Source organism: Lichenostomus cassidix, chromosome 12, assembly GCF_008360975.1.
Source record: "Lichenostomus cassidix isolate B80296 chromosome 12, HeHo_3.0, whole genome shotgun sequence".
In the NCBI taxonomy this organism is placed as follows: Eukaryota; Metazoa; Chordata; class Aves; order Passeriformes; family Meliphagidae; genus Lichenostomus; species Lichenostomus cassidix.
In genome coordinates this window covers 8,569,971-8,594,125 of record NC_139493.1, presented here as the reverse complement: position 1 = coordinate 8,594,125, position 24,155 = coordinate 8,569,971, and the positions used below count along the sequence as shown (strand labels likewise).

Below are 24,155 nucleotides of genomic sequence, written 5' to 3'. Positions count from 1 at the left end.
GGGGGCCCAGTAAGGGATGCAAATGTTCTTGTGTATTATTAAAGTGCAAAGACCAAGACTGAACTCCAACTCTCCCTCTTCTTGTGTAAAAGCCTGAGTCAGGATGAAAGTCAACCCAGGTCTGACAAATCACATGTCTGAGGGCTGACATGTCCCTTCCTAGAGCCCTCCTATCTCTCCTCTCCTCTACCATCACTGCAGAATTCTGGGGCAGACCAGTCACTTACAAGTAGCCTCACTCCAGTGGCAAACATCAGGCACTTGCACTAGCATGACATGACAGCCCCAGGTGAACAAGGGCCATTTGCATGGAGATACCAGAAAGCTGGGTCTCTGAACTGGAAGCCTAATGTTTTTAATAAACTTAAAAACTCAATACCAGCAGACAGCAAGGAGGATTCCATGTTTACTACCAGAACCTGTATCAGTCACTATGTAGGAAAATTTTTAACCTAGCCAAAATGTGAGAGTGGTAGATTTGTAACCCCTTGATTAGTCAAGCTCCACATTCTCTGCTTGTCAGAACACCCAAGTTCCCAGGAGTTTGGGGAGCAAGAGGACGTCTGACCACCTGCAGAAGTCAGATCACAAGTGTCCAATTACTCAAGCTCACTCAAGTTACAAACAACTCTAGCAAAACATTTCAGATCCTTCTACACACCAAAACTGTTGGCAAGCAAAAGGAGTGGCTCTGAGGACAGCACACACTCCCTGTGATCTGTAACCTTCTCTGTTTCTTACCAGAAGACCTCATTGCAACGATTGCACTGCACTCGCCGGGCTTTTGGCTCTTGTACCTGTATGACCATAGGGCAATCTGCACCAGGACATAGCTGCAGCTGGTAATGGCTCTGTGGACACACCAAGAGAGTAAGTTCAGCAGTGGGTGCAGAAGAGCATTATCTGTTCAACTTTAACAGCTCCTATCCTCAAAAACATACAAGGCAGTTATTTCTTATTAAAAAAAAATTGGAAGCGTCACCAGGTCTTGGGTATCAGAGCAGATCCTCCCTTTCCTAATATGGAAGAGGTTTGTTAGTTACTTATGGCTTCTTTAGAACAGGGAATTCAAATGGAGGGTTACAAACTAAGCACACCAAACAAGACCCCACAACACCATTTGTGCCCTTTCCCCATCTTCTCCTTATGTCCCAGAAGCTATTCAGCTGCTCTCCTGAGGTGGCCATTCCTTCCAAAAGGGTCTCTTATTGAGAAGAGGTGATACTGCTCTCTCATACTCCTGTGCTGCTTTTTGAGTGTTCCCCATCTGTTCCCAGTTACCAGAATACTCCTGCGTATTTAACCTTAACAACTGCTGCTTTTAATTTCAAAAAAGCTCACATAAAATGTAATTGAGCAAGCCAATTCAGCTGGACTACCCTACGTTGAGGCACCTATTTTTCTGAACCTAAAAATATTTATGTAAGAACAAGAAGGACTCGAATAATCAGATTGAAGTTTTGAAATTCTCAGCTGCAACACTGAGAATTCTGAAGCACCAGCCAAGGAGTTACTGGATGACCTTACAGCAGAATTTACTTTGGCAACCTGCTAGAGGATTTTGTCAGTGAGGCTGTCCTACAGGAGAAGCCACATAATGTCTATTGAGGACAATTTTGCTGCAGCTACTGCAGTTCTAATCAAAAATGCAAGACACTTCAAACAAAATTCCTGCAAGTCATTGGTGATTTGACCCAGGGTATTTTAAAACTGAAAAAAAACACTACCTCTACATAGTCCCTGAAGAGGTAGCGCCTGTATTTGTCTTTCAGCTCTTCACTAGGCAGCAATGGAAACACAAAATCTTCTGGTGTCCGGAGTAGACAGTCCTGAGCCATGCAGGACACCCCTGAGAAGAGAAAGCAACGTTTTAGCACACTGTAGTTTATACTAAGGGGTGAATGCACAGAGAGCATTCAACATAGTTTCCTCAGTGCCATCTGTTGTTGTGGCAGGAGGGACACAACTGTGAAAAAAATCAGGGCTGCTGAAAAGCTGAAGCCCAACTGTCTTCACCAAAGAAAACAGGGCACATGAGTATGCAGGACCAGTGAGTGCTTCAACAAGGTCAGATACTTAAATTAGAAAATTGCATGTTACTGCCATGCTAGCATAAAAGACAGGCTAGGAAAAGCCCAAAGCAACTCTGGCAACTACTGGCTTCTCCCCAACACAAAGGGAACAGATGTTTGCATCCACAAGTACTCCAGGGGAATTGCAACAGTACATCATCACAGATGCAAATTCAATTCAACAGATTTGCAGTTTCTAACTTGTTACAGTCATGCTCTTGACTCATCAGAATGGCCAGTGGGGCAAATACAGACCCAGCACCACATCCACCTTGAACTCACCGACTCCAACACCATCCTTGACGAGCACTGTACAGTGCTGCTCCCAGCAGCTGCGACAGAACTGGTGCTGACAAGCCAGAGAGAGCAAGTTCTCCTTCCGGACAAACTGCATGCACACTGCGCAGTGGTGGGAGGAATGTACCATTGCCTGGGAGAGAGACAAATCAGCAGTACAGTGAAGGCATCCCAGCTCTCCCAGAGTGTTTTCAGCCCATACACAGACACTTTCATCACCCTCACTATGACAGTGGTCCCTGAGGAGCTCCAGGCAGGTTCCTAGGCAGCTGGTGTGCTGAGGTGCTGCACACCTGAACCGTCAGTCCTTCTCAAGAACCTCTTTAATCTTACAGAGCACAACAGCTTGACAGTCACTGAACAATTTCTGCCTCTTCTCTAGTGCTGCCCAGAACTCACCTTTACTTTTCTGGTTCTTACTCTCACCCTGTTTGAAAAACGTCATAGTGTTGTTCCTTCCCTGGATTTACTGATATTCTTTGTTAGCTGGGCCAGACTATCTCCACATGCTCTGCAGAGCAGCTGTCACTGCAAACAGACTTAGCAATGCCCTTTTACTGGACAGTAATTTTGGGTAATGGGAGATGCAACTGAAGGTGCAGCGTGTGGAGTGTTTATACAGAGAGAAAAGGGAATTCACAAACTATCACCTCCCATCTCTTATATTCTGCCTATGCTACATTTGGCAAAACAGGCATCACCCCTTCAGCTGAAAAGGATTAAGAAGGTTTGTTTCAAATCAGGTATAACTGCTATTGCTTCACCAAACCACTGCAAGTAGTCTGGTTTCCCCCTACGTAGTGCAGAGCTGATCCCCAGGCAACATATCCAGCCTTTGGCACATCTTCGTTCACCCCTGGGACCTGCAGAACTAGGTCTAGCCCAGCATCATCAAAACCAAGGCTCAACAAAGCTGTCAGCAGGAGTTTATGTTCCAGTTTCTCCTTTCACAGAGAAGTCATATAATCACTTTTCATCCACTTTGCTACTCGTGGAGAAGCTGGTGTGAGCCTGCCCTAGGTTTCCATGCTGATCTCTGCATGCTGGAGATGTGGAGCAGCAGCAGCAGCACCACAGCAGCTGCATGATCGACAGAGCTTGATTCATGGCATGGCCACATGAAAGAGGAATAATGCAAATTTGTTCTAAGTGGCCTCACTTACAGACCAGAACAAAATTCACTGAGTCTGCAATTGCACTGATTGCCTGGATCAGCTGCTCAACCTGAACAACACACAGGCTACCTTAAATGCTTGCAAGTGGCCTCTCTGAGCTCACCACTACAGCTTCTCCCTTGGGCTCAGTCCCTCTACAGACACTCACTATAAGCATCTGTCCCCAAAAATATCATCATTCTGCATTACAAGCCGAAGCACAGAGCAGATTGCCCTAGCACACACAGACTGCTATGAATTGCCTACCAAAGCAAGTTTAAAATAACCTTTTAACCATAACATCTTTCTTCCTAAAATAAAACCACCATTCGTAGGAGATTGGAGAAATGATTAATGGTTCAAAACAACTAAAGTGTGTGTTTGGGTGGGGACAGGACAAGTTCTGCGACAGTGGGGTGGGTCACTGCTCCACATCCCACCCACTGGAACCTGGAGCCTCTGGTCCAGCCCCAAAGTGGGGAACCACTGGAACACTAAAGGCCCCACCTGTGGGGAGAGATCAGAACAGATAAAGGGCTGTGGTGAGGGTATGCAGTCCTGATGAGTCCCACTGCCTTGGACGTTACAGCAGCTAAGACTGCACTGGATCTATTGATCTCTCTTTCTCTTCTTTTTTCTGTTTTCTCCTAACTTCCTTTTCTTGAAATTTGAATGGATTAGAGTTTGCTAAGTCAGTGCCTTGCCTTTAATTGGATGTTGCTTTAATATTTGCCAAGTTCTTTATGGTCTATACTTTGTAAGTAAAAGTTTGCTATTCAACATCCTGAGAAGTTTGTTGTCTTCTCCTGCACTCTGTCCAGGGGTATCAAAGTACCTAAGTCCCTTTCAAACACTTGTTGGGCGAGCTCAGGGCATAACAATTTTTCAGGTGGAGTGAGCAGGGTATCCTTGAGGCCAGTGAGGGGCTACTTCTACTGGGATAACAGACAGAGTGCTGGACAAAGAAGAGCTGTTATTCAGCTGAAGCCAAGTTTTCTAGCAGAGAGATCATAGTAATTCAGGAAAAGCCTGATCTGAACTGCTACCTGCAGCTAGACTTGCTAAAAGTTTATAAAGCTTGTCCAACTTTGAATGGACAGAGCTGGGCTGGTGAAAATTGGCATTCTCTGGCTGCTGTTGTGGAAAAAATGAAATATTTGGCAAAAAAGAAAAAAAAATGGTAAGGGTAAATCCATACTCTTCACACTTTTAGGAGCTGCTTTAATAGCTGCTCAAAGAGATAAGCACAGAGCTAAGCAACGAAGTAAGGTGGTGAATGTGTCTTTGCCTGAATTGCCTAAAATATTGCAAGCAACCTTGGAGGCAGAACACAGTGCCCAGCAGAAAACACATAATGAGTTAAATGCTGAAAAGAGAGTAACAGAAAACTTGCATATTTGACTAAATGAATCCCTAGCAAGAGAGACAGAATTACATTTGCAGATTGCCTGCTTTGAGGGGGAGGATTTGGAGAATGAGGTGGGGCTTTCCAGCCTCACTAAAGAGATGGACCTTGCTGACATGATGTTACCTGTCTTTATCCTTGGGAGGAGCTTGATACAGCAAAGCCAGACCCCCAGCCTCTCCCAAAACTCTGCCCATTCATAAAGACTGATGCTGTTTATGAGGGAGTGAGGAGGTGGCACCCACTGTAACAACCAAACAAGTGCCCTATTCTGCAACTGAGCTGGCTCAGCTGCAAGAAAAACACAGCAGGCATGCAAAGGAAGCTGAAACAGTATATGTGGAGGATTTCACTGATGGGGGGAGATAGGATGAAGCTTTTGGAGGAGGAAGCACAAGGAACCTGGGGTCCCAGAGTGTCCTAAATAATGCATAATGGCAGGGAGTCCTGGTCTCTGGCCCAAAGGGCAACCTACTGGGCAGGAGGTTTAGACCCCTTGGAGAGGAGAGAACTCATCTCTATCTCCACTCCAACGTTGGGTAATCTCACCAAGAGTGTGCACAAGGCTGCTTGCCTCCAATTTATACATGAGAGGGGTCTTACAACCTGTCAGTCTTCTCCCATGCTGTTGTTTGCTGAGCTGGAGAGAATGAACTCTCTGATTAAAGGACTACCTGACTCACTGAAGCTTTAGGCAACTCAATTGCTTAGAGCTGCTCGTGGGGATGGACCACAGGCAGGACCTGGTTTTACGTGGGGGCAGTTGGCAACCTATGGCAGACAGGTAGGATTTGTTGCAAAGAGTCAGACTGCTGTACAAAGGGCACAGGGAACACATGGGTAGGCACAGATGCCCATGGCAGAGAACACAAAATTAACAGCAGATGGAGAGTTCTTTGTCTTTAAAACCAGTCCAAGATGGACTCAGTTTTCTTTTCTGTCTCATCTTACAGGTATTTCATGAGAAGATGATGTGGCCATGAGAAGATGAAGTGGCAACAGGATTGAAGAGTTACACTGTTCTTCACTGCATTGATTATTTGCATGCATTTTGTCTCAGTAGTTTTGTGATGTTTATATTTGTAATGTTTTGTCTCAGTTTTGCAGTATGTATGGTTTGCCTCGAGCATTTGCCACATTGGGTGAAAAAGATTCCTGTACCACTTCCTACCCCCTCAGAAAAAAATATAAAATTACTGTAAATTTAAGTTGTGACAGTGTTTGGTGCAAACACAAGACCCTGACTGAAATGATGTGCCAGTGGTCTTCACCTTGCCTGCCAAGGAGGCTGGAATGGCCCATAGCAGGGGTAATACTTAAGTGACAGCTGATACAAGACTCAGATAAGTCTTGAAATACATGGACTAATTTGCAGGTATGTCAAATAACAAAGATAATTTTTTTGTGGACTTTAGGCAGATAATTTGAGCCCATGAAGCTGACTCCTGTCAGCTTAGCTTTTTCACTATCTGCTAGTTACAAGGCAGCTTAGATGCCAAATCAGGCCTTTAAAACCTCCTCTCCCCCACAACCCAGAGTGCTTCCCAGATGTAGTATATTATCACTCAAAATGTGACACATGGCAATGTGTTCCTAGGGTAATTCTGCATTGTACCAAGACACCTACTGTGAATGAAATTTATAAACATGCAATAGGAAGCTTTTATTCAAAGTGGGGGAGGGGGTGGGGAAGGGGAAGTATCTGGAAGTATCTGAAGATCTGTGTAGCCCTGGCTACAAAACACAAGTTGTTGGTTCAAATATCAGCACTGACTGACTCAGCAGCAACACAACTCACTGGGAGATTTAGCTTAAGCATCCATGAGCTGAGCAGTGCAAACAGTCATTTCAGGTAAAAGAAAAGATAATTTTTTTTTAAATTTTGTTCCAGACACAGACAAGCTCTGTTCACTCTGTGCAGCCAGAACTTCCTTTCAGTGTCTTTTACAGAGAACAGAATTGGAAGAGGCAGCCAAGCCCATGCACTCTGCTCCTTCCATTGTGTGCCATCACTCATGCCAAAAACTTATCCTAATCTTCTTGAAGAAAGTAATTCTTGAACACTACCTGCAAGCCAACAGTAAAGCTGCTATTTAAATATTAGTGACCCCTGGAATGCATTCTCATTTCAGAAGTAAACCCAGCAATGAATTAGGGTGTCAGACCTGAGTTTGCAAAGGGTTAACATGGGACAGGCTATGCTATTAGTAATGCAATCCCCCATGAGGGGGGTCAGAGGTGTCTGCCAAGGGAACAGACGGGATAGTTCGCATACTTACATGTTTGGATGAGGCGGGCTGAACTCGTGCTTCCACTAGCAATTGGGCAGCATTAGACTTGTGCCTGAAAAGGCAATTGAAGAATGATCAAATCAATTTCTGAGTACATTTTGTATTGTTAAATTGATCCTTCTCACCTGAATAAACAGTTGGCTCTGTGCAAATGGTAGGGTAGGTTTCAGCAAGGAAAGTGAAAATATGTCCTGTGCGAGGCTCTTTCATACAGAGCTGAGCTCCCATCAAAAGAACCTCATGAGAGTTTCTTCAGAAACAGAAATAATACTTCTCCTGGTAATGGATTAACATTTCCCTTATATTTCTTGAGTATTGTTGTACAACTATCTCCCTCCCATGAAAAAATTATTTTTAAGCTAAGATTTTCCATCCACAGTCCTAGAGCAGTCCTAAGCCACTGACCACAATAACACACACCAGCGAGGCTCTTGTCTGTCTCCTATCCCTCTGTAAAATCAAGCTGTCCTGGTTAAGTCTCACTTTAACTCCAGACTATTGTCTAGTTAAGCATTTACTTTGTGACAGATTATCACCCTTTAGGCATATAAAGCTGTCTATCAGCAGCCATAGAATTAAACACATTTTGCTGTTTATGATTTCCTTTGCAGAGGAATATTTATATCTCAATGAATTCACAAATAGCAGCATCACTGTTGTGGCCTTATTGTAAGTTCTCCCTCCTCACCATTACTTCTCAGTTGTTCTAGTAAGCTTTCATTTGATGTCATTTTGTACCAACAGAGAAGTTTGAAGACTAAATCAACTGGAGAACAACTTGCAAAGTCATTGCTTTAAATCTTTCCCCAAATTTGCTCTTGTCTGGGTCTCTTCAGTTAACCTGCAGGATCACCCTGAGCTGCTATGCAGGAATCTCATGCTCCTTGAACCCCAGAGAAAAGCTTTCACAGGATAGATGGTAACCAAGGAGGCAACAGCATCTATACACAAGACACATTTTCCATACATTCTCTGGATGAAGTTGCTGGCTACAGGGCCAAAAATGTCAGGGCAGAATGAGTCAAGCTGATATGCTCTCTATTTTCAGACAATGTTCAGTTCTGAGCCAGTATTTTGTGGAGGGGCTGCCAGCCAGCAGTGCCTCCCAATGCACTTCCCGCATATGTTTGGGCAGAGTCTGACCCTCTTTTTGAAATCAGTTGGAGGGCTTTGTTACAGTGACACTGACCAAACAAGGGAGCTGCAGTGCTCACTTCTCTCACATCATCTTCTCCTGCTCTCCAAATGCTGCTCAGCTTGGGAAAAAAACATCACTTATGTCAAAAGGAACAAAAACTTCAATGCAATTGTACTACTAAAGACTACATCAGTATAGGGTCAGTGCTCCTTTATGATTTATGGCTCTTATGTTCAAAGCAGAACATATGTTAACTTTATGTCTGTTAAATATAGATGCAGCACTCTCAATGTGTTATTTCAAAATTTAAGATAAATCTACAGGGTTCCTAGCATAACAGTTAATTCCTAACAGTTACCATTACTACCCTCTCCCTGTTTACAAATTTCTTACAGGCAGTGCAGTCTCAACAAACTGGTAGCTTTCCTCTGCTCCCTGAAATGGACTCCATGTCCTGCTTTCAGGTCCAAAGACACATGCCAAAAACATACCTATGGAGCACACAGAGCATTTCTGCAAAGCCAGGGGAGAAAGCACTGAGTACAGAACAAGTAAGACTATTTATACTTACCTTTCCAAAATCTCTGAGATTTGCCAGTGGAAACTAACTAATACTAGCTTTGCAACAGCATGTGATACCTAGGTGGAAAATAAAAGAAAAAGAAAGGTCAATCTTAGCACATTTTGAAGCCACGCCTCTGCTTAGGACTATGATTTTCATATAAAAGTTGTACAAACTCAGTACAATATCCCAGTGATAATCAATTCACATTAAATTGCTAGACATGATGCTTACAGCCAGGACATCTGCAATATAAAAGCTGGAACAAAGTATGGATGTACCAAAAACTAACTCACATTGTTACAACAGGACAGAGAGGAAGAAATCAAGAATTCACTGGATTATCTTAACTGTGCATGGAAGCCCCACATCCACTCCTGACTGTCATCACCACTCTGGAGGCCCAGAGCAGACTGGGATCAGGGTCCTCACTAAATGTGCAAAGTAGAAACCTCAGGGTAGACAGATACCACTTACCGAAGTGAAGCAGCAACAGGCTGCAAACACAGGCAAACTGTGACAGCAAAGGGTATGGGAAAAGCACAAAACATTTTCCCGGCCCTTTACTGTGGAGAAGAAAGTTACATGCTGGAGTGGAAGAGGAAGACAGAAAACTACTGTGACAGGGCCTGTCTCCATGCAAAACTGCTTGCACTATGTGGACTCTTGGCAAACACTAGCAAAATCCATGCTAGCCTGAGCACCACCAGAATACTGCAACATGACATTTAAAGTCATTGCGACAAGGGTACAAACAAACAAGTTCTGCTTCATTTTATGTATTAGCTTGTTTCAGAAGAACACAGACTTCTCTGCTTGCACAAAAAGATTTCTACACACATCTGCTGAGCTGATGGACCTTCAACCTGGTTCTCGACTCCTTCAAGTCCTAGAGTTCAAAGCAGGTGTCCTGCAAACAACACACCTTTTCCAGGAGAATTCAGAGGGCTGACACCTGTCTCCTCACTCCTGTCTGTGCTAGGAAGCATCTGGGCAAGTTCAGAGTCCGCACATTCTGCATTCAAACACCCTCTGAGGCTACAGGGCTCTGCCTCCTGCACTCCAAGACAAGCTATCATCAAGGCACCTCTCTACTCTGCTCACAGAAAACAGCTCCTGTTCTAGCTGCAGAAAGAGTTGCTTTTTTTTTTCCTAGAGAAGCTGTCAGTCCCAATCACGAGCTGAAATGCCATAAGCCTTCTTGAATCCTGCTACAGGTGAATCACAGGATCTGATGTAATACAGACACACAGCAACACCAAAACAATCTGGAAGGAGAAACAAGTAATGGTCACAAAAACAGTCGGGCTCTGCGCACCTAGGAGCAGCATATTCATTACTTTCTAAATCAATCCTGTGGAAGAGGTGCAGTTTCACCAACACAACCGACCTATTGCTGCCACATGATACTGCCCTGGTCCTGCACTGGCATTTTTCAGTGCTGGATGGTTGGGTCAGCGAATTAAACCAGTGCAGCACCAACAGAAAAAGCAGATGTGGTGTTTAATTGACTCTTACCCATCTCTACATTCTGATGTACCCACTTTGCTGACCACTAAGAAATCCCAGTAATAAAAGAGCAATCTTCCATATACAAATAAGCCTTTTTCTAGGAGAACCAAAGCATTAGCTCATGCTGTGCAATATCTGGCATGTCACCTTCCTCAACTTTACCAGCGATGTGATGTGACCCTTTGAAAACAAAGGCTGCCAGGCAGCGTTGCCCTCCCTCCCGGCACAGAAGCCTGTGATTAGATGGAGCGTGGCACACAGGGCTGCTGCTGCCAACACCACAGTCTGCATGGATGAAGTGCCACTGCCAGCCTGGGATGGGCTGTTATCTTAAGCCCCTAGCCTGGCAAACCCAGACAGACACCTCTGACTTGTTTGTACAAGGAAAACATCTGCATTTGAATCTGTAAAACAAACAAGCATCAGGAATGTGGTCTCTACAAGACTGGCTTCCTACAAATGCAAACCACATGCTAATGAATCATTCTCTAACAGTAACAAAACTATTTCTCAGTAGCAGCAAGGAAGAACTACCATCCTGACAGAAGAAAAACTACTGGACTTAAATGGGAAGTTGATCTCTAACACAGGAAAATGAATTGAAAAATTTTCAGTCAGATTTTTAGAGCCTGAGACATAGCATTTATTGCAGCATCATGATTCCATGAAGTTACTTGCTCCCTGAGGAGGACTCAAATATATTCAAGACAGAAGATGTATGGAAAGACAAATACCAGCACACATTTCTGAAATCTAAAGAACTATCCTAACAGAAACAAATACTTTTGAGCCAAATTATATGCAGGCAAAATGGAGAATTAATGCTCTAGAAAGATGCCAGACTAAGAGATCTAGAAGAATAACAAAGCTTCTATGACTGTTCCTATTTAACTCCCACTGCAAGCACTGATGGGATCAGCTGCAGTGCTAATTTTAGTACTTTCATTATAACAGCCCACAAGAACATAACATTTTCAATTCATAAAGCCTCATTCATGACATGAGACCACTTTCATAAAAGCTCTGAAGCAGAAAGATTTTTGATACTACCTGATCGGAGCACATGTGATCTTGCAAAACAGAAATCCCAGAGTCAGACAGGAGCACATGTGATCTTGCAAAACAGAAATCCCAGAGTCAGACAGCTGCAGCAACATACCCTCAGTCTCCTTGCCATGGAAGTACCAGTTCTTACATATTAGATAGATAACATTCAAACTGTAAGAAAGAAGGATGTGAGACAAGCAAACAACTGATGATGCTGTGGCTGTGCCTGCTGAGTGAAGTCTCACCATGTGCTATGCCCTGCTCACCAGCAGCAAGGCTGGGAATTCAGAAGACAAATGTGAATGCCATCAGAGGCCAACAGTACTGAGGAGATTCCGGAAAACACGCATGAGAAGAAAAACAAATGTTTAACAAAAGCCTGCTTCTATTGATTAGCAGCGCTCCCCAGCCTCTCTTCAATGCCTGCACACTCACAATGACTGAATGATTGTACCAAGTCAGCCAGCTCTTCCACAACAACACCCCAGAATAGCTGAAGTATTTCTTTGTAAGCAGGAGCAAAAACATGCTTAGCACAGAAAAATACTGTTGCAATCAGAAGTACCTATGTACTTATGTACAGATGTCCACATGTACATAATTCATTAACTTACAGTACTGAAGAAGCAATGTACAGAAGCTGATATTGCTGGCACACTGTCCCATAAAATGTTTCCTGGACAGTCACAAGTTTCACACAATGAAAGATCTCAAACCTATAAAACACTTCAGAAAGAGCACTGATTCAGTCCCCTATCAGCGCAGGCACAAGAATCTCAGGAACAGTAATGCTTTGCCTCAGACGTGAAACACATTAAAACAAAAAGGCCTCTGATAAATTGCCTGCTTTGTTTAAACTTTCCCATTCTCATTTCAGAATCTAAGAACCAAAAAAGGCAGTAACACAGCCCACTTGGTGTCTTGCTGGAAGCAGCTCCTTTCAGTGAAATACTTTTACAGACCCTGCTGCAGAGGGGAATGCATATTCTGTATGTTGCACTTCTGTTTCAGTATTTGCCTGCAACCCATCAATTGTGACAATGCTTCTACATAGCCTGATGTCTCCAGAACCCCTCTATACAGGATTGCATTTATTTAAGTTTAGAAGCTGAAACCAATAGCCAGCTAATTTTTTTTCTTTTCCTCATTCTCATTTCCCCATCATGAGCTTAAAACTTTAATACCAAACATCAGCTCAGTCCTGATCCTGAAACCTGAACCTGAAAAATTTCTGACTGAAGACCAGGCTTCTTTCTTCATGATGTGGCAGAAGAGCTCGACAGAATCTCAACCAATCCGCAATTTCTAGCTTTATTTTAAAACAGGAATTTTATGTGCCTCTTCCAAACATCCACCAGTTTAACGCCCACTTATGGAGGGCTACTGATTGCCAGGAATGGGCATCAGATGTTGATCTGTGCACTGGAAAAGGGGCGCAGTGCCTATGACCAGAGCAAGGGTGCCACAAGGAAGCTGCTCTGCAAAAGGAAAAGACTCTACAGGAGTTGTAAAAAATGTCTGAAGTAATGGCATTACATCAAACACAAATCTATCCGTTTTCTGGAAGAGTGCACAGTATTTTCTTCATTATTATTTCTGTCTCCATTTATCTGCTAGCTTCTTTACTCCCAAAGATAAGCAAAATTCTCACACTTTTGAAGTGTGAAATAGAGTCTGGCACTCTTTAGGACAAGACAATATCAAAAGAATTTGCAAAGAATCTCTGCAGGTACCTTGCTGTGTTCAGAGGGCTCTAAAACAACTGTCTCAACTTGCTTCCTTAGATAAGGCAAGGTGTTGGAAAGCTGAAGTTTCATCTCCTTACAGCAGAAAATCTTTTCAACCATTCCACTTTGACAGTTGCTAATTCAGACAGAAATGTTTCCTAAAAGCTAAAAAACCACCATCTTTTGTAGAGTTTATATTCTACAGAAAATGCTCATGCATATTTATATTGCATGCATATCTCATGAGTTCCTTTCACTATTCTCAAAGGGATGGCCTATTTTTTGGAGGTGTATTTCAATCCTCATTTTTGCAGAGATATGGTATCAGGAATTTAAAACAATGATCATCATGTGATTCTCAAAGAGATTCAATTCAGAACGAGTTGGAGATGATAGAATCTGGTTGGAACTGACATCCCATGGCTTTGCACCAAGCTGACAATTCCTGTTAGATCATGGTTGCACTGAAATGTCTGCCCAAGAAGAACACAAATCTGGCATAAAGAAATGTAACTTCCATTTCTTTTATTTTACCTAATCAAAGGTTTTTATACAAATAGATTTAAGCAAATAGGATTAATCTTGAGAAGCATTTGTTTTAATCCACAAATAGTTTTTGTTAGTTCTACAATGAAAGGATGAACTTCAAAAGACACCAGCTTGTGTGTTGCATCAAACCCTCTGAAAACACACTAAAATTCTTTACAACGGTAAAGGCACATGGAGCAAAAGCCTCTGAAATTGCTTCTGTTGGTGAGAAACTATGGCAAAACAGAGACTGAGCTGAGCTGGCAGTAGAGTAACACCTTAGAAAGAAACCATAATGTGTATTGAGTAATTCCACTGAAGAAAAAACCCCTTCAGACATGCTTTACTTCAGGATACTGAGGTCAAGAAAGTGACCCACAAATGGAAAATATTCCATTTTATAATTGTGCTCCTTTTAGAAAGTAGATCTGAATCCCTCCATGCCCCATTGGAAAAATTATGTGACTGCCCTGTTTTTACTGAAGGATTTCTCAGAAAACTGCAGAAATATTGGGAATTAAGAAAGGGCAACCAAAAGCTTTTTTTGGACCACATTTTATCCTTTGCTTTGATCTTCCTCTTTTAAGCAGACTTCCCAAATATAATCTTAGTAGAAAACTCAGGAGGTTGCAGGAGCTTGAGATATGATTCACATCACCTGCCATAAACACCCCAAGGGTTCAAAGTCTTGTAGCAAAGCCCTTCATTTCTGTTACAGGTTTCTGAGCACAGGAAGGTTGTTTTAAAAATTGAACTCAAATTAACTTCATCTGACAGGAAAAACAGACAATCTTACAATAAAATCATATATACTGCATTTATTTTTTCCTGTGTTCAGTCAAATTTTTTTAAAAAGTGAGAAAAAGCCCTCCACCTTTAGATTTCACACAGAGGATTGGTTATGATTTGTCTGACATTTCAGACCCTCTTCTGATTACAGGCCACAGGCTGCAGCAGGGAGAGAAATGCTATTTAAGAAACTGTGGCTGCACTCAATACCATAGAAAGGTTTTGACAAACAGCACTACATGAGCTCTGCTTCATCACAGGGTTTTAATCTGTACCCTGTCACTCACCTTCTGGCATGCAGAGACCTGGTGTCAGTCTGCAAGATTAGAAGCATATTTAGGAGGCAGAGTGCAGTTTGGGAATGACAAACACTGCTGGTGTTATACCACGGTTGTGAAGCTGTCAGTGCATAACCTACTTGGCCACATACTGAAGAAAGGGGATCTAGGGTTAAATTCTAGCTCCTTCTCCACATTTACACATCGCTTTAATCCATCCGCTCTCCTACACAGGACAGCAACAATTTCAGCTGCAGCTGCCAACAAACAGGATCAGTAGGACTCAGCTAGGAAATCTCAACAGACGTATTTCTCAAGCTGTTAGGCTATTCTTCCTGAGGAAATTCAGAAATAAATATTAAAAGAACAGAAACATTTAAGCAAGCTGGTATGCCAGAAGGCATTATTACAAAACAGCTATGAGATCCCTTCTTTGAAAGATTTAGAGCGAAAGAAATGCAGCAAAAAAGCTGTAAGACAGTGCATGGATATAAGATTGACATGAGACTCCCCAGCTGTCCTCCCTGCAGTTATTCTTTCCAAAGTAACACAGTATGAGAGCACCAGTGCCCAGCACACACTGCACTGTGCTCTGAATGCTGCCAACACCCAGCAACACACCCCACTGCAAGCCTCTGCTGAGGTGCTCTCCCAGCAAAACACAGGAGAAGTGGACAATTCCTTCTGGTTGACAGAGGATGATTCGGAAGGTGCACAGGGAAGAAGCGAAGGTCAGGTAATAACCTGAATCCACACAATCGTGACCAGTGGCTCAGAACACTGGGCAGCCAACCCGAACTGGGAGCACTGGTGTGTGCATACAGCCACAGCAGAGCAGGGCTTAGGTAACTTTGCAGTGATTAATCCCTGCTCAGTCCCAAATAACATAGCCCTTCACAACCCCAGCTCTAAGGGGTTTTTCTTTGTTATACGAAGATGAAGAGGAGGAACATCTGCTTTGCAAAACTGCTTCACAGAGCACAACACAGCTCGTTTCTGCTGCACCATCCTTAACAGGCACAGCACAAATTTGGCGAAGTGCTCAGCTGCTTCATGCTGCTCCTGTGATCGTGATGTCCAGCTGTAAGCTTGCAACATGAAACAGTTACTGAGAGATTGTTTTGGCATTTTTAATGACTTGTGTCTTGCCTCTACCTCCCACCAAGATCACACTCATCAACAGCTGCGAACAGATTTTTTTGCTCATTGCAGAGTCATACTGGCTGTAAGATACACTTAAGGTGTGAATCACAAAGAAATGTGTGGGCTATAATCACCCTCCACATTTGTGGCTCATTTTTCCAGTCAAGTGGAGAATTTCAGCAGTCCTGGGCAACAAGTAACAAAACTGTTTTCTCTCCTCAAAGGACTCCTCGGAGTTGTAACAAGGTTGCAAGGTCTAGGCTCTCCAGCCAGCTCTCTTACCATGCTGACCGAAAATCTACAAAAACTTAATACATTTTTAAAAAACGAGAAGACTTTTATGAGCCAAAACAAAACATACTGAAGACACAGTTACAGTGAAGATACAGACACACTCCTGTTCTCTTGATACTACAGAAGTACAGGCATTGTGAATCTGTAGGCAGCAATGCAACTTTTACATAGCAGAACTTCAAGGATCTTTCTGCTTGGAAAAAAAAAGTGGATAAAGAACAAAGGTATGTCTCAAACGTGAGTGTTCCTAAGGGTTAATGCTTCAGACTGGACGTCCCACATAATGTTGGCTTGGTATTAAAACACAGAAGAGAGTACAGATATAACCCCTGACTAATCTAGGGGTTTAAGGGTACTTTGAAACAGTGCGTTATCTTTGCCAAACAGCACCACACGGGTTCTGTGAAAAAGACAAATTTGCCTATCAGGTTCTACCATTTATAATAAATTATATTTAAATATTTATTGCTTACTAATACTTACCAATGTTGGTGCTTATGGACTTTAACTTTGAACATAAATTTTTGAAACCCTGTTCTTATGAACATGCATTTTAATATTTCAAGGGGCTTTAATCCCTCTCCTGCACCCGAGGTACTCAGGCACAGCGAGGCTTTAATCCTGCCATTTTACATTGCATAAAGTTCCATGAAGTCATTACAGCATTGAAAGGATGACTCTGCAGCACTGCAGGTTGGTTTGGATAAGCAGCACCCCACAGCACACTCTGGGCCATGGTTTGAACAGCGATACAGCAAGGCACACACACCCCAGGGCCTGATGTGTGGCTCTTTACAGACACTTTGTGATCGCAGGGAACAGGCTCCTTCGGGAAAGGCTGCTCACACAGGCTGCCAGTCCCCACGCACATGACCCTGGGTCTGCTGGAGATGGTATTTGCAAAGGAGCACTGCCAGCACTCACCAAGCAGCTCTACAAACTAACTGCTCTGTGTCAGCGCAATTTGAGTGTGTGGAGCAGTCTCAGAGGGCTGTGTTTTCATGAGCAAATACTAATCTCGTCCCGTGAAAAGATGCAACATCAGTATGGTGAGTGAGAATATATGAAAAAATGGTTTATCTCTGAAAGATCAGTAGTGAAAACATGGATTAACAGATTCAGAATTGTGTCATGATATCAAATACTTTTTCCATCCACCAAGATTTACTCTTCAAGGGACGGGGCTAAAAAAACCACATCACAAGCTGTTATTTCAGGAAGCACAGGAAGTAAGCTTTTTGCTCTCTGATAAATATTAGCATATTACTCAAATTAGTGAAGTGAAAATTATAAGTTCTTTAGTCTTACAATTCCTTTGGTTTTAGTAGAAAGACGTCAGTACCAATTGCCTGTAAAACAACATGACTATCTTCCCCTGCTAGCTTGTATGTGCAGAAATATCACAACTTCCTCATGACTGACACTCAGCTAAGACCTAAAGTCGAGCTAAATTTTTTTCCATAAATTCTAATTACAATTGTTTCATCTACTGGTTTATAACACTAGAAAAATCCACCTCCTCACTGAAACAGGGAAACTATCGCCAGTTATTTGAAACATTACAGATATTTCAGATATGTATGGAGACCCTCAGCAGAGCCAGGAAGCCTCATTCACAAACAAAAACAGTATGACATCATCACACACTTAATTGCTTGCCAGTGACAGGGTCAACTTTGTTTGTACAACTGCTGAATATCACACTGTTTGCATGTACTGATAAGCCACTCTAGGACCCACAACCACTCAATGACAACTGACAGAGTTATCTCAAAAGCAAACTTACTACTATACCATTTTAATTCATTATTTTTGAAAGATACTGTATCTTATAATTATAGCTGTTTCATATAAAGAACTACTGTGAATTCCTTTGCTGGTCTGCAGGCAATACAGGCCACTCTGCTTTCCAGAGCATTGTCCTTCACAAGTGTTGACTGTGGTCAAGTAACCTTTTGAGGAATTAAAATTACCTACTTCAATTCACAGGCCTTTTGGTCAGAGAACCACAGTTTTGGGTATTAATTTGAGATTTTCTTCTGGTATGTTTCAACCGAGACTGTCCTAGTTTTTGTCAGGGTATTAACTGAACCTTCCTCAGATCTTCATATTAACAACACTAACCAAGGAGCAAAGATTTACTCTTCCTTGAAAACCAGTGAACTCACAGTTCTAAATAAAACCAAAATTAAGGAGAAACTTTCAGAGTAACACTAAGTCACTCTAGTTTCTGTATGGTTCTGGAATAACCACTACTGTGGTTGCAGGCCTGTCACACAGCACAGCTGATTTAATCTACTGCTGCCTTGTTTGCACTAATTTTTCTATTCAGAATTCCTCACCTAACAAAAAGCAAGTCAGAAGAATTCGTGGTAGATGTTTCCTGTGATAGTAAGAAATACATGGACATACATCTACCTACATGCAGGGTCTCATGCTTTCATCAGACTTCATGTTTTAACTGAATTTTGTCTCTAATTGGGGTAAAGAAAGCACAATCATTTTGTTGAAGAGAGCTTCTCTTTCAATGTTGCATGCAAACTTTTCAACATATGCAGGGTGTTCACACCTGACCTGAAGTTAACCAGCCAATGCAAGGTTTGCTTAGTTCTCTGCCTTCAGCAGGAATGAGAACAAGGTCAGCTGTGACTCATGGGGAATGCAAACAGCCCAGAAGGTGTCCAAAGACCACCCTTTACCACAACACTTTAAAAAAATAGGCATTTAACAAATTTAACAATCAGTCTGAAATAGCTGAGCAAAACAGTTTGAAAAACAAACATTGAGGTTCATGAGGAGAGCAAATGAAATACTATCTATTTAAACTGTTATTAGCCAATATCATCACAGATTGCAAATATGAAGATGTGTAGCTCTGAAATCCTGTTTCTGGTCTTTCAGGTGTGTAGACAATATGTCACAGAGAAAAAACACACTCAATACACACGTGTGTGTGTGTCCCCCAGTTTAACCTTCAGCAAGTGAATCACCTAATGACAACAGACAGTGGCAGAACATTCCAACACAGCTTTGAGCCTATTTATTGCATTTTTTTAAATTTGCTTTAGGGAATTGTATTAATATATTAATTTCTTGTGATTGTAAATCACTCAGATACCAAGTCATCCATTGCCTTCAATGTTGTACCTCCTGCAGTCTTTAATTTACCTTCAGCTTTTCCTGTTGGGGCAACCACTCTGCCTTAAATATGAGCTAATGCTGAAAAAGCACCACATAATCAGTATCTATCATAAGGTAAAGGAGATTAAATCAACAACATTAACCAGATGCTTCAAAAGAACAATCATCACTATTCAAGGAAACCCAAGACATTGTGAAAGGTTGTTTTGAAAAGAAAAAGCAGTTCTTAGAGATCAAAAGAAGTTAATATAATTCTTAGAAAAGTCTATCCCTGCTTACTCATATCCATTAAGTCCATAAAAAATAATGATGATAAATAGTTCAACATGCTCTATTCCATTTCCTTCTCTATGTTTGCTAATTCAATACTAACTCTTTCTATTCAATTTTCTCTCAGAAAACAAACAAAATCACAAACTTCCTTCGGGTAGAGAGGGGAAGGAAGACAAGGTTGTTGAAATATTGTAAGAAAGTATGCCAGGAAACAAAAAGCAAACGCTGCAGATACACAACAGATATCCAAGAAAAGTGCAACTGTTGCATTACTGTTGCTGTAGAACAGAGTTAATGTGGCACTTCGGGGGCTAAAGCCTGAGGGTGTGGCTTAAAAGATCACAGGTTTTCAAACCGCTACTCAAACGCAATTTCATCTTCCCAAGCACAAACCAAAATGTGTAGAGCTTCATTTTAAAAGTAAATATGCAGACATATTCCTGATATAAAAGGAATCTAAAATTTCTCTCTGTGGGTCCTATTTGGGATGAGATTTGAGCTAGCAGGTTGGTATTGTCTGGTCAACCATAATATTTGCTCAATGAGACCTTCAGAACTCCTGAAAATTTTATTTTAACTCTGGAAGCCTAATTTTAAAGGCTAAAATGATTGCTTTCTGTAATTTAATTCAGGAGAACAATATGGCAGGGGTCACCTTTTCAATGTTCCATTTGAAGGCAAACAATAAGGCACAGAAAAGCTGTTCTAAATCTTAATTGCTAAGAACCAAGAGCAACTGGCAGCTGGATCTGAAGTGCTGACCAACTATTCTCATTTGTACTTTCCTGGTGCCTCCTGCCTCTGACAATCTGTAGGGAACTGCAGGCATTCAGAACCCAGAATGCACATTTTGAAGTCATTACAGAGACAAGCTTAACAGCAAGAAAAAGTAAAACTTCATTTTCTGAGGTGGTAAATGCTGGGAACAAGCACAACAGATAGCAAAATCATCAAATTATGGGTGCCCTTTAAAGCCTGTTTAGGGTTCATAGTCCTCGGGCTTTATGGTTATACTGTTTCTACAGGGCATTGATGTGCAAATAAAGATCAAGAGATCCCCCTAATTTTTAAAATTAGGTTTGATTCAGACAGAATGAATTGGAATTAAAACCTACCCAACATATTTTTTTTTTACATCCTGCAGTCATCACCTGTCCTGCTTTTAGGGGCTGTTCCAGAGAAGAGCAAGCACTAGAAGACTTGTTCCAAAGTAGATGCAGCAGCAATTTCAACCCAGTGTCCACATCTAGAGCTTAGAAAACTCTGTTTTCCTCTGGTTTGCTCCTCTTTTGACTGACACTACAGTAATCGATTACAAAAAGAGAGAGAAAACTTCACAAAAGCCTTATTGAGCATAATACCATGGAGCTGACTCAGTGTGACTTTTCTGTGATGAATTAAGTCATACTTGCCCCAAGAGGTGGCAAGTTCATTGTACTTGAATTGCTGTCACTGCAACAGTAGGGTTAATACCTGGCATGACAGCTGAAGTGTCTTTGAAAGTCCATGATTATTCTCTCAAAATCAATCAAGAAAAGTGGTTTTGTTAGAATTACAGAGTTTTAGCATGTCTTCCTATTTGTCAGTTATTTTCTCAAACACAGGTGTACCTAACTGCATCATTTATGGTTTGATTTGTTTCTTTTCTAAATATCCTCTTTGCATTGTGTTAATGCAAAGAGTTATAACTCAGGAATTTTTGTAATGAAGCTCAGCTCTGTAAAAAAAAAATGTCAACATCCAACGAGGAAGATTTTTCAGGCCCCAGAACCCGTATGTAACAACTGCAAACCTTTGAGTCAGTTTTGAACAAGGGACCTTCAATAATGCTCCTCCAACCCCCCGTAACAGCAACATTGCCACAGCTTTAATTACAAACTGTATTCTCAGCGTTTGCCTGTTCAACCACAGACTTGTTTTACAGCTGTGTTAATGCAGAAACCTTTCCTCACCTTTAACGTGGCAGCCAAGCTGGCCATGTGTTCATTCAGAGTGCTCTCCGACTCCTTGTAAGTCAAGCAGGTGAACTGATATTCCTCTGGATCAAAGGCATCTGCTCCCTGCTGCTCCACGTCGTTAGCTACCCCATCATAATAATCCTCAATATCCCCAGGATCCTCATCCTCTTCCTCCTCCTCGCAATTAGGGTCATAATCCTCTTCATTGCTGTCAGAGCCCTGGCTGTTCATGTCCACGGACATCTTAATGCCCTGCCAAACTGCAGACCAGGAAAGCAAGCGCAGCTTCTTTTTTTTCCTCCAAACTTTATCGTTCTTTTGATTTCATCTGAGCTCTGTCTCCTAAGGGAGGAAAAACAGTTTTTTCTGTGCCTAAGAAATTGTAAGAGGCGCCACGTCAACATCAAACAGGTGATCAAACAGCTGGGAATGGACCGACCCAACGGCCCAGTAAAGAGGACTCTGCTGTGCATGTCCCTGGTTTGGGATCAGTTTTGACTCTTGCACCTGCAAAGCCAAGGCTGCTCTGACAGGAAAGGTCCAAATCCTTGGAGATTGGGTTATTACACTGTATCCTAGCCCCCAGTGCGGGCCCTGAGATTTCTGACATTGGGAAACTGGCTGCATAACCTTCACTACAGATCTTTTGAGAGATAAAACCAAATTTATGGCAAAGCTTTTTATCAACAGCCTGAACTGCTGCAGAACAGCATCCTATCCACTTAATTAACACGAAAAACACAAAAAATTTAACTATAACCACAGTACCTAGAAAGGCAACCTGTGATATTCTGTACAAATCCATATTGCTTCAGAACCACTGACATTAAATGGGACTTCAGAAAATAAAACAAGCAAACAGATCTCTCATATACACACAGTTTAACAGTCTTCAATACCACCTCAAAACAAATGGTGAAACTAGTTCATCCCTTTAAATTGGTTCTACTGGATGTGATGTGACTTGGGCCTTATAACTGAAGGGGAAAATAAAATTAATTCTCTCATTTTATTGCCTTCTGAATATACACTTATTACCCTCTGAATGTAGAAATTTATGTTCAGGTGTTGACAGCTGCTATTGAATAAGAATCAAAACAACTAACTCTTTTTAAAAGATTTTCACTTGTTTTGGAAAATTAATATATCTGATACTTATCTGAACTATAAACCTTCTGCTTGTGCAACTAAACCATAAGAATTTGAGCTCTAAAATGCTTAGCAGTAAAGCACGAATCAACCTTGAATTACAGTCATCTCATATTTAGCAATAAGTTTCTATTTAACCAAATTATTCAGTTTAGAGAGAATATATTAAATACAAAAGAATTAAAACAATACTGTAACCAATTTTTACATATAAAAATACATTAAAATCAAAGCTCTACTTTCCATAAGCAGAATGTATTTGGTTCCTTACACACATTCCCATTTTACATTACTATGCTGTCAGCTCTGCTACTCAAATATATTCCTTCAGTACTGCAATTTGTAGCTGCTGGGGAAACCGTAATCAAGCTTTGAGAATCCTGACTTTAACATACAGGAAATCTCAACCACAAATTTTCATTATTTTTCCTCAACTCATTTGTTTTCTGTTTCCAGTCACCTGACCAGGCAACAGAGAGTAACCAGGAAGAGATGTGATGTACAATTAATTTGAGGGCCTTCAGTGATTTCAGGAGATACAAACCTCCAGAGAGGTTGAAGACTAGCAGCTAATTATATTACCCCCTGAATTCTGGTCTTCATTCCCTTCAATTGCCTCTTGATTCCTTAGCTATCCATAGCATACACAGCACACAAATAATTTACAGCACTGCTTTCCACAGGACTTCAGGGGAACAGACACAGTCTCTCCACGTTGGAAGGAGACAGATGTGAAATCTGATTTGGCAGACACAAGGCAAACCCTCGTCCCTCCTCCCTCTATTCTTCCTATAGTCTGGGCTTAATCTGCATTGACACTGAGCTCTTGCATAAAAGAAGTAATGGATCTTTACCTGCTAAAACTTCTATTAAAATAATAACTTATTTGAGACTCTAAACCCACTGTGGACTATTGACTGCCCAGCTTTGTTCAGCCACCTCAGAGCACCACAAAGCCTGAGCAAGTTTCTCAGGTCAGGGAACTTCTCAAACTCACTCAGATCATCCCACACTCTAGAGAGAGAAAAAACCCCACAAAAACAGGGTCCTCTGCTATTCCACCACATGGCAAGTCACACCCAAGCAGTGAGGTGTCTGTAGATACCCAGGTAGAGTAATGGCCTGCCCAGTACCTCCCAGTTACACACCAGTCACTGGGGAGGGGTCAGAGGAGTGCAGAGATGTCTCTCTGCCACCAGCACAGTTTTGTGAACAGAGGAACTGTTTGCACAGGCAAATGGACATGGATTTATCAAGCAGAAAGCAGTCTGCAGGACTGGGTGACTTCTGTGACTCCTGTCCCAACACTCCAGGAAGGAGCTCACTTCCAGCATAACTGAACATTACACAGACACAAGAGAAGGGAGAGGAAGGCTAAGGAACATGCTCTGTGGACA

The 24,155-nt window shown here is 41.9% G+C and overlaps 1 protein-coding gene across 2 annotated transcripts in view; it reads right to left on the bottom strand.

Moving 5' to 3' along the window:
- ARIH2 (ariadne RBR E3 ubiquitin protein ligase 2) overlaps nucleotides 1–24,155 on the bottom strand; it is a 32,931-nt gene that overhangs the window by 7,159 nt on the left and 1,617 nt on the right. For both annotated transcript variants that reach the window (XM_085072462.1, XM_085072463.1), the window contains exons 2-7: nucleotides 21,604–21,951; nucleotides 8,929–8,996; nucleotides 7,208–7,271; nucleotides 2,355–2,502; nucleotides 1,728–1,849; nucleotides 742–851 (exon numbers count right to left, since the gene is read on the bottom strand). In XM_085072462.1, the coding sequence (XP_084928588.1) occupies nucleotides 742–851; nucleotides 1,728–1,849; nucleotides 2,355–2,502; nucleotides 7,208–7,271; nucleotides 8,929–8,996; nucleotides 21,604–21,852 (761 nt within the window). In that variant the 5' untranslated portion in view covers nucleotides 21,853–21,951. The remainder of the gene's footprint in view (nucleotides 1–741; nucleotides 852–1,727; nucleotides 1,850–2,354; nucleotides 2,503–7,207; nucleotides 7,272–8,928; nucleotides 8,997–21,603; nucleotides 21,952–24,155) is intronic.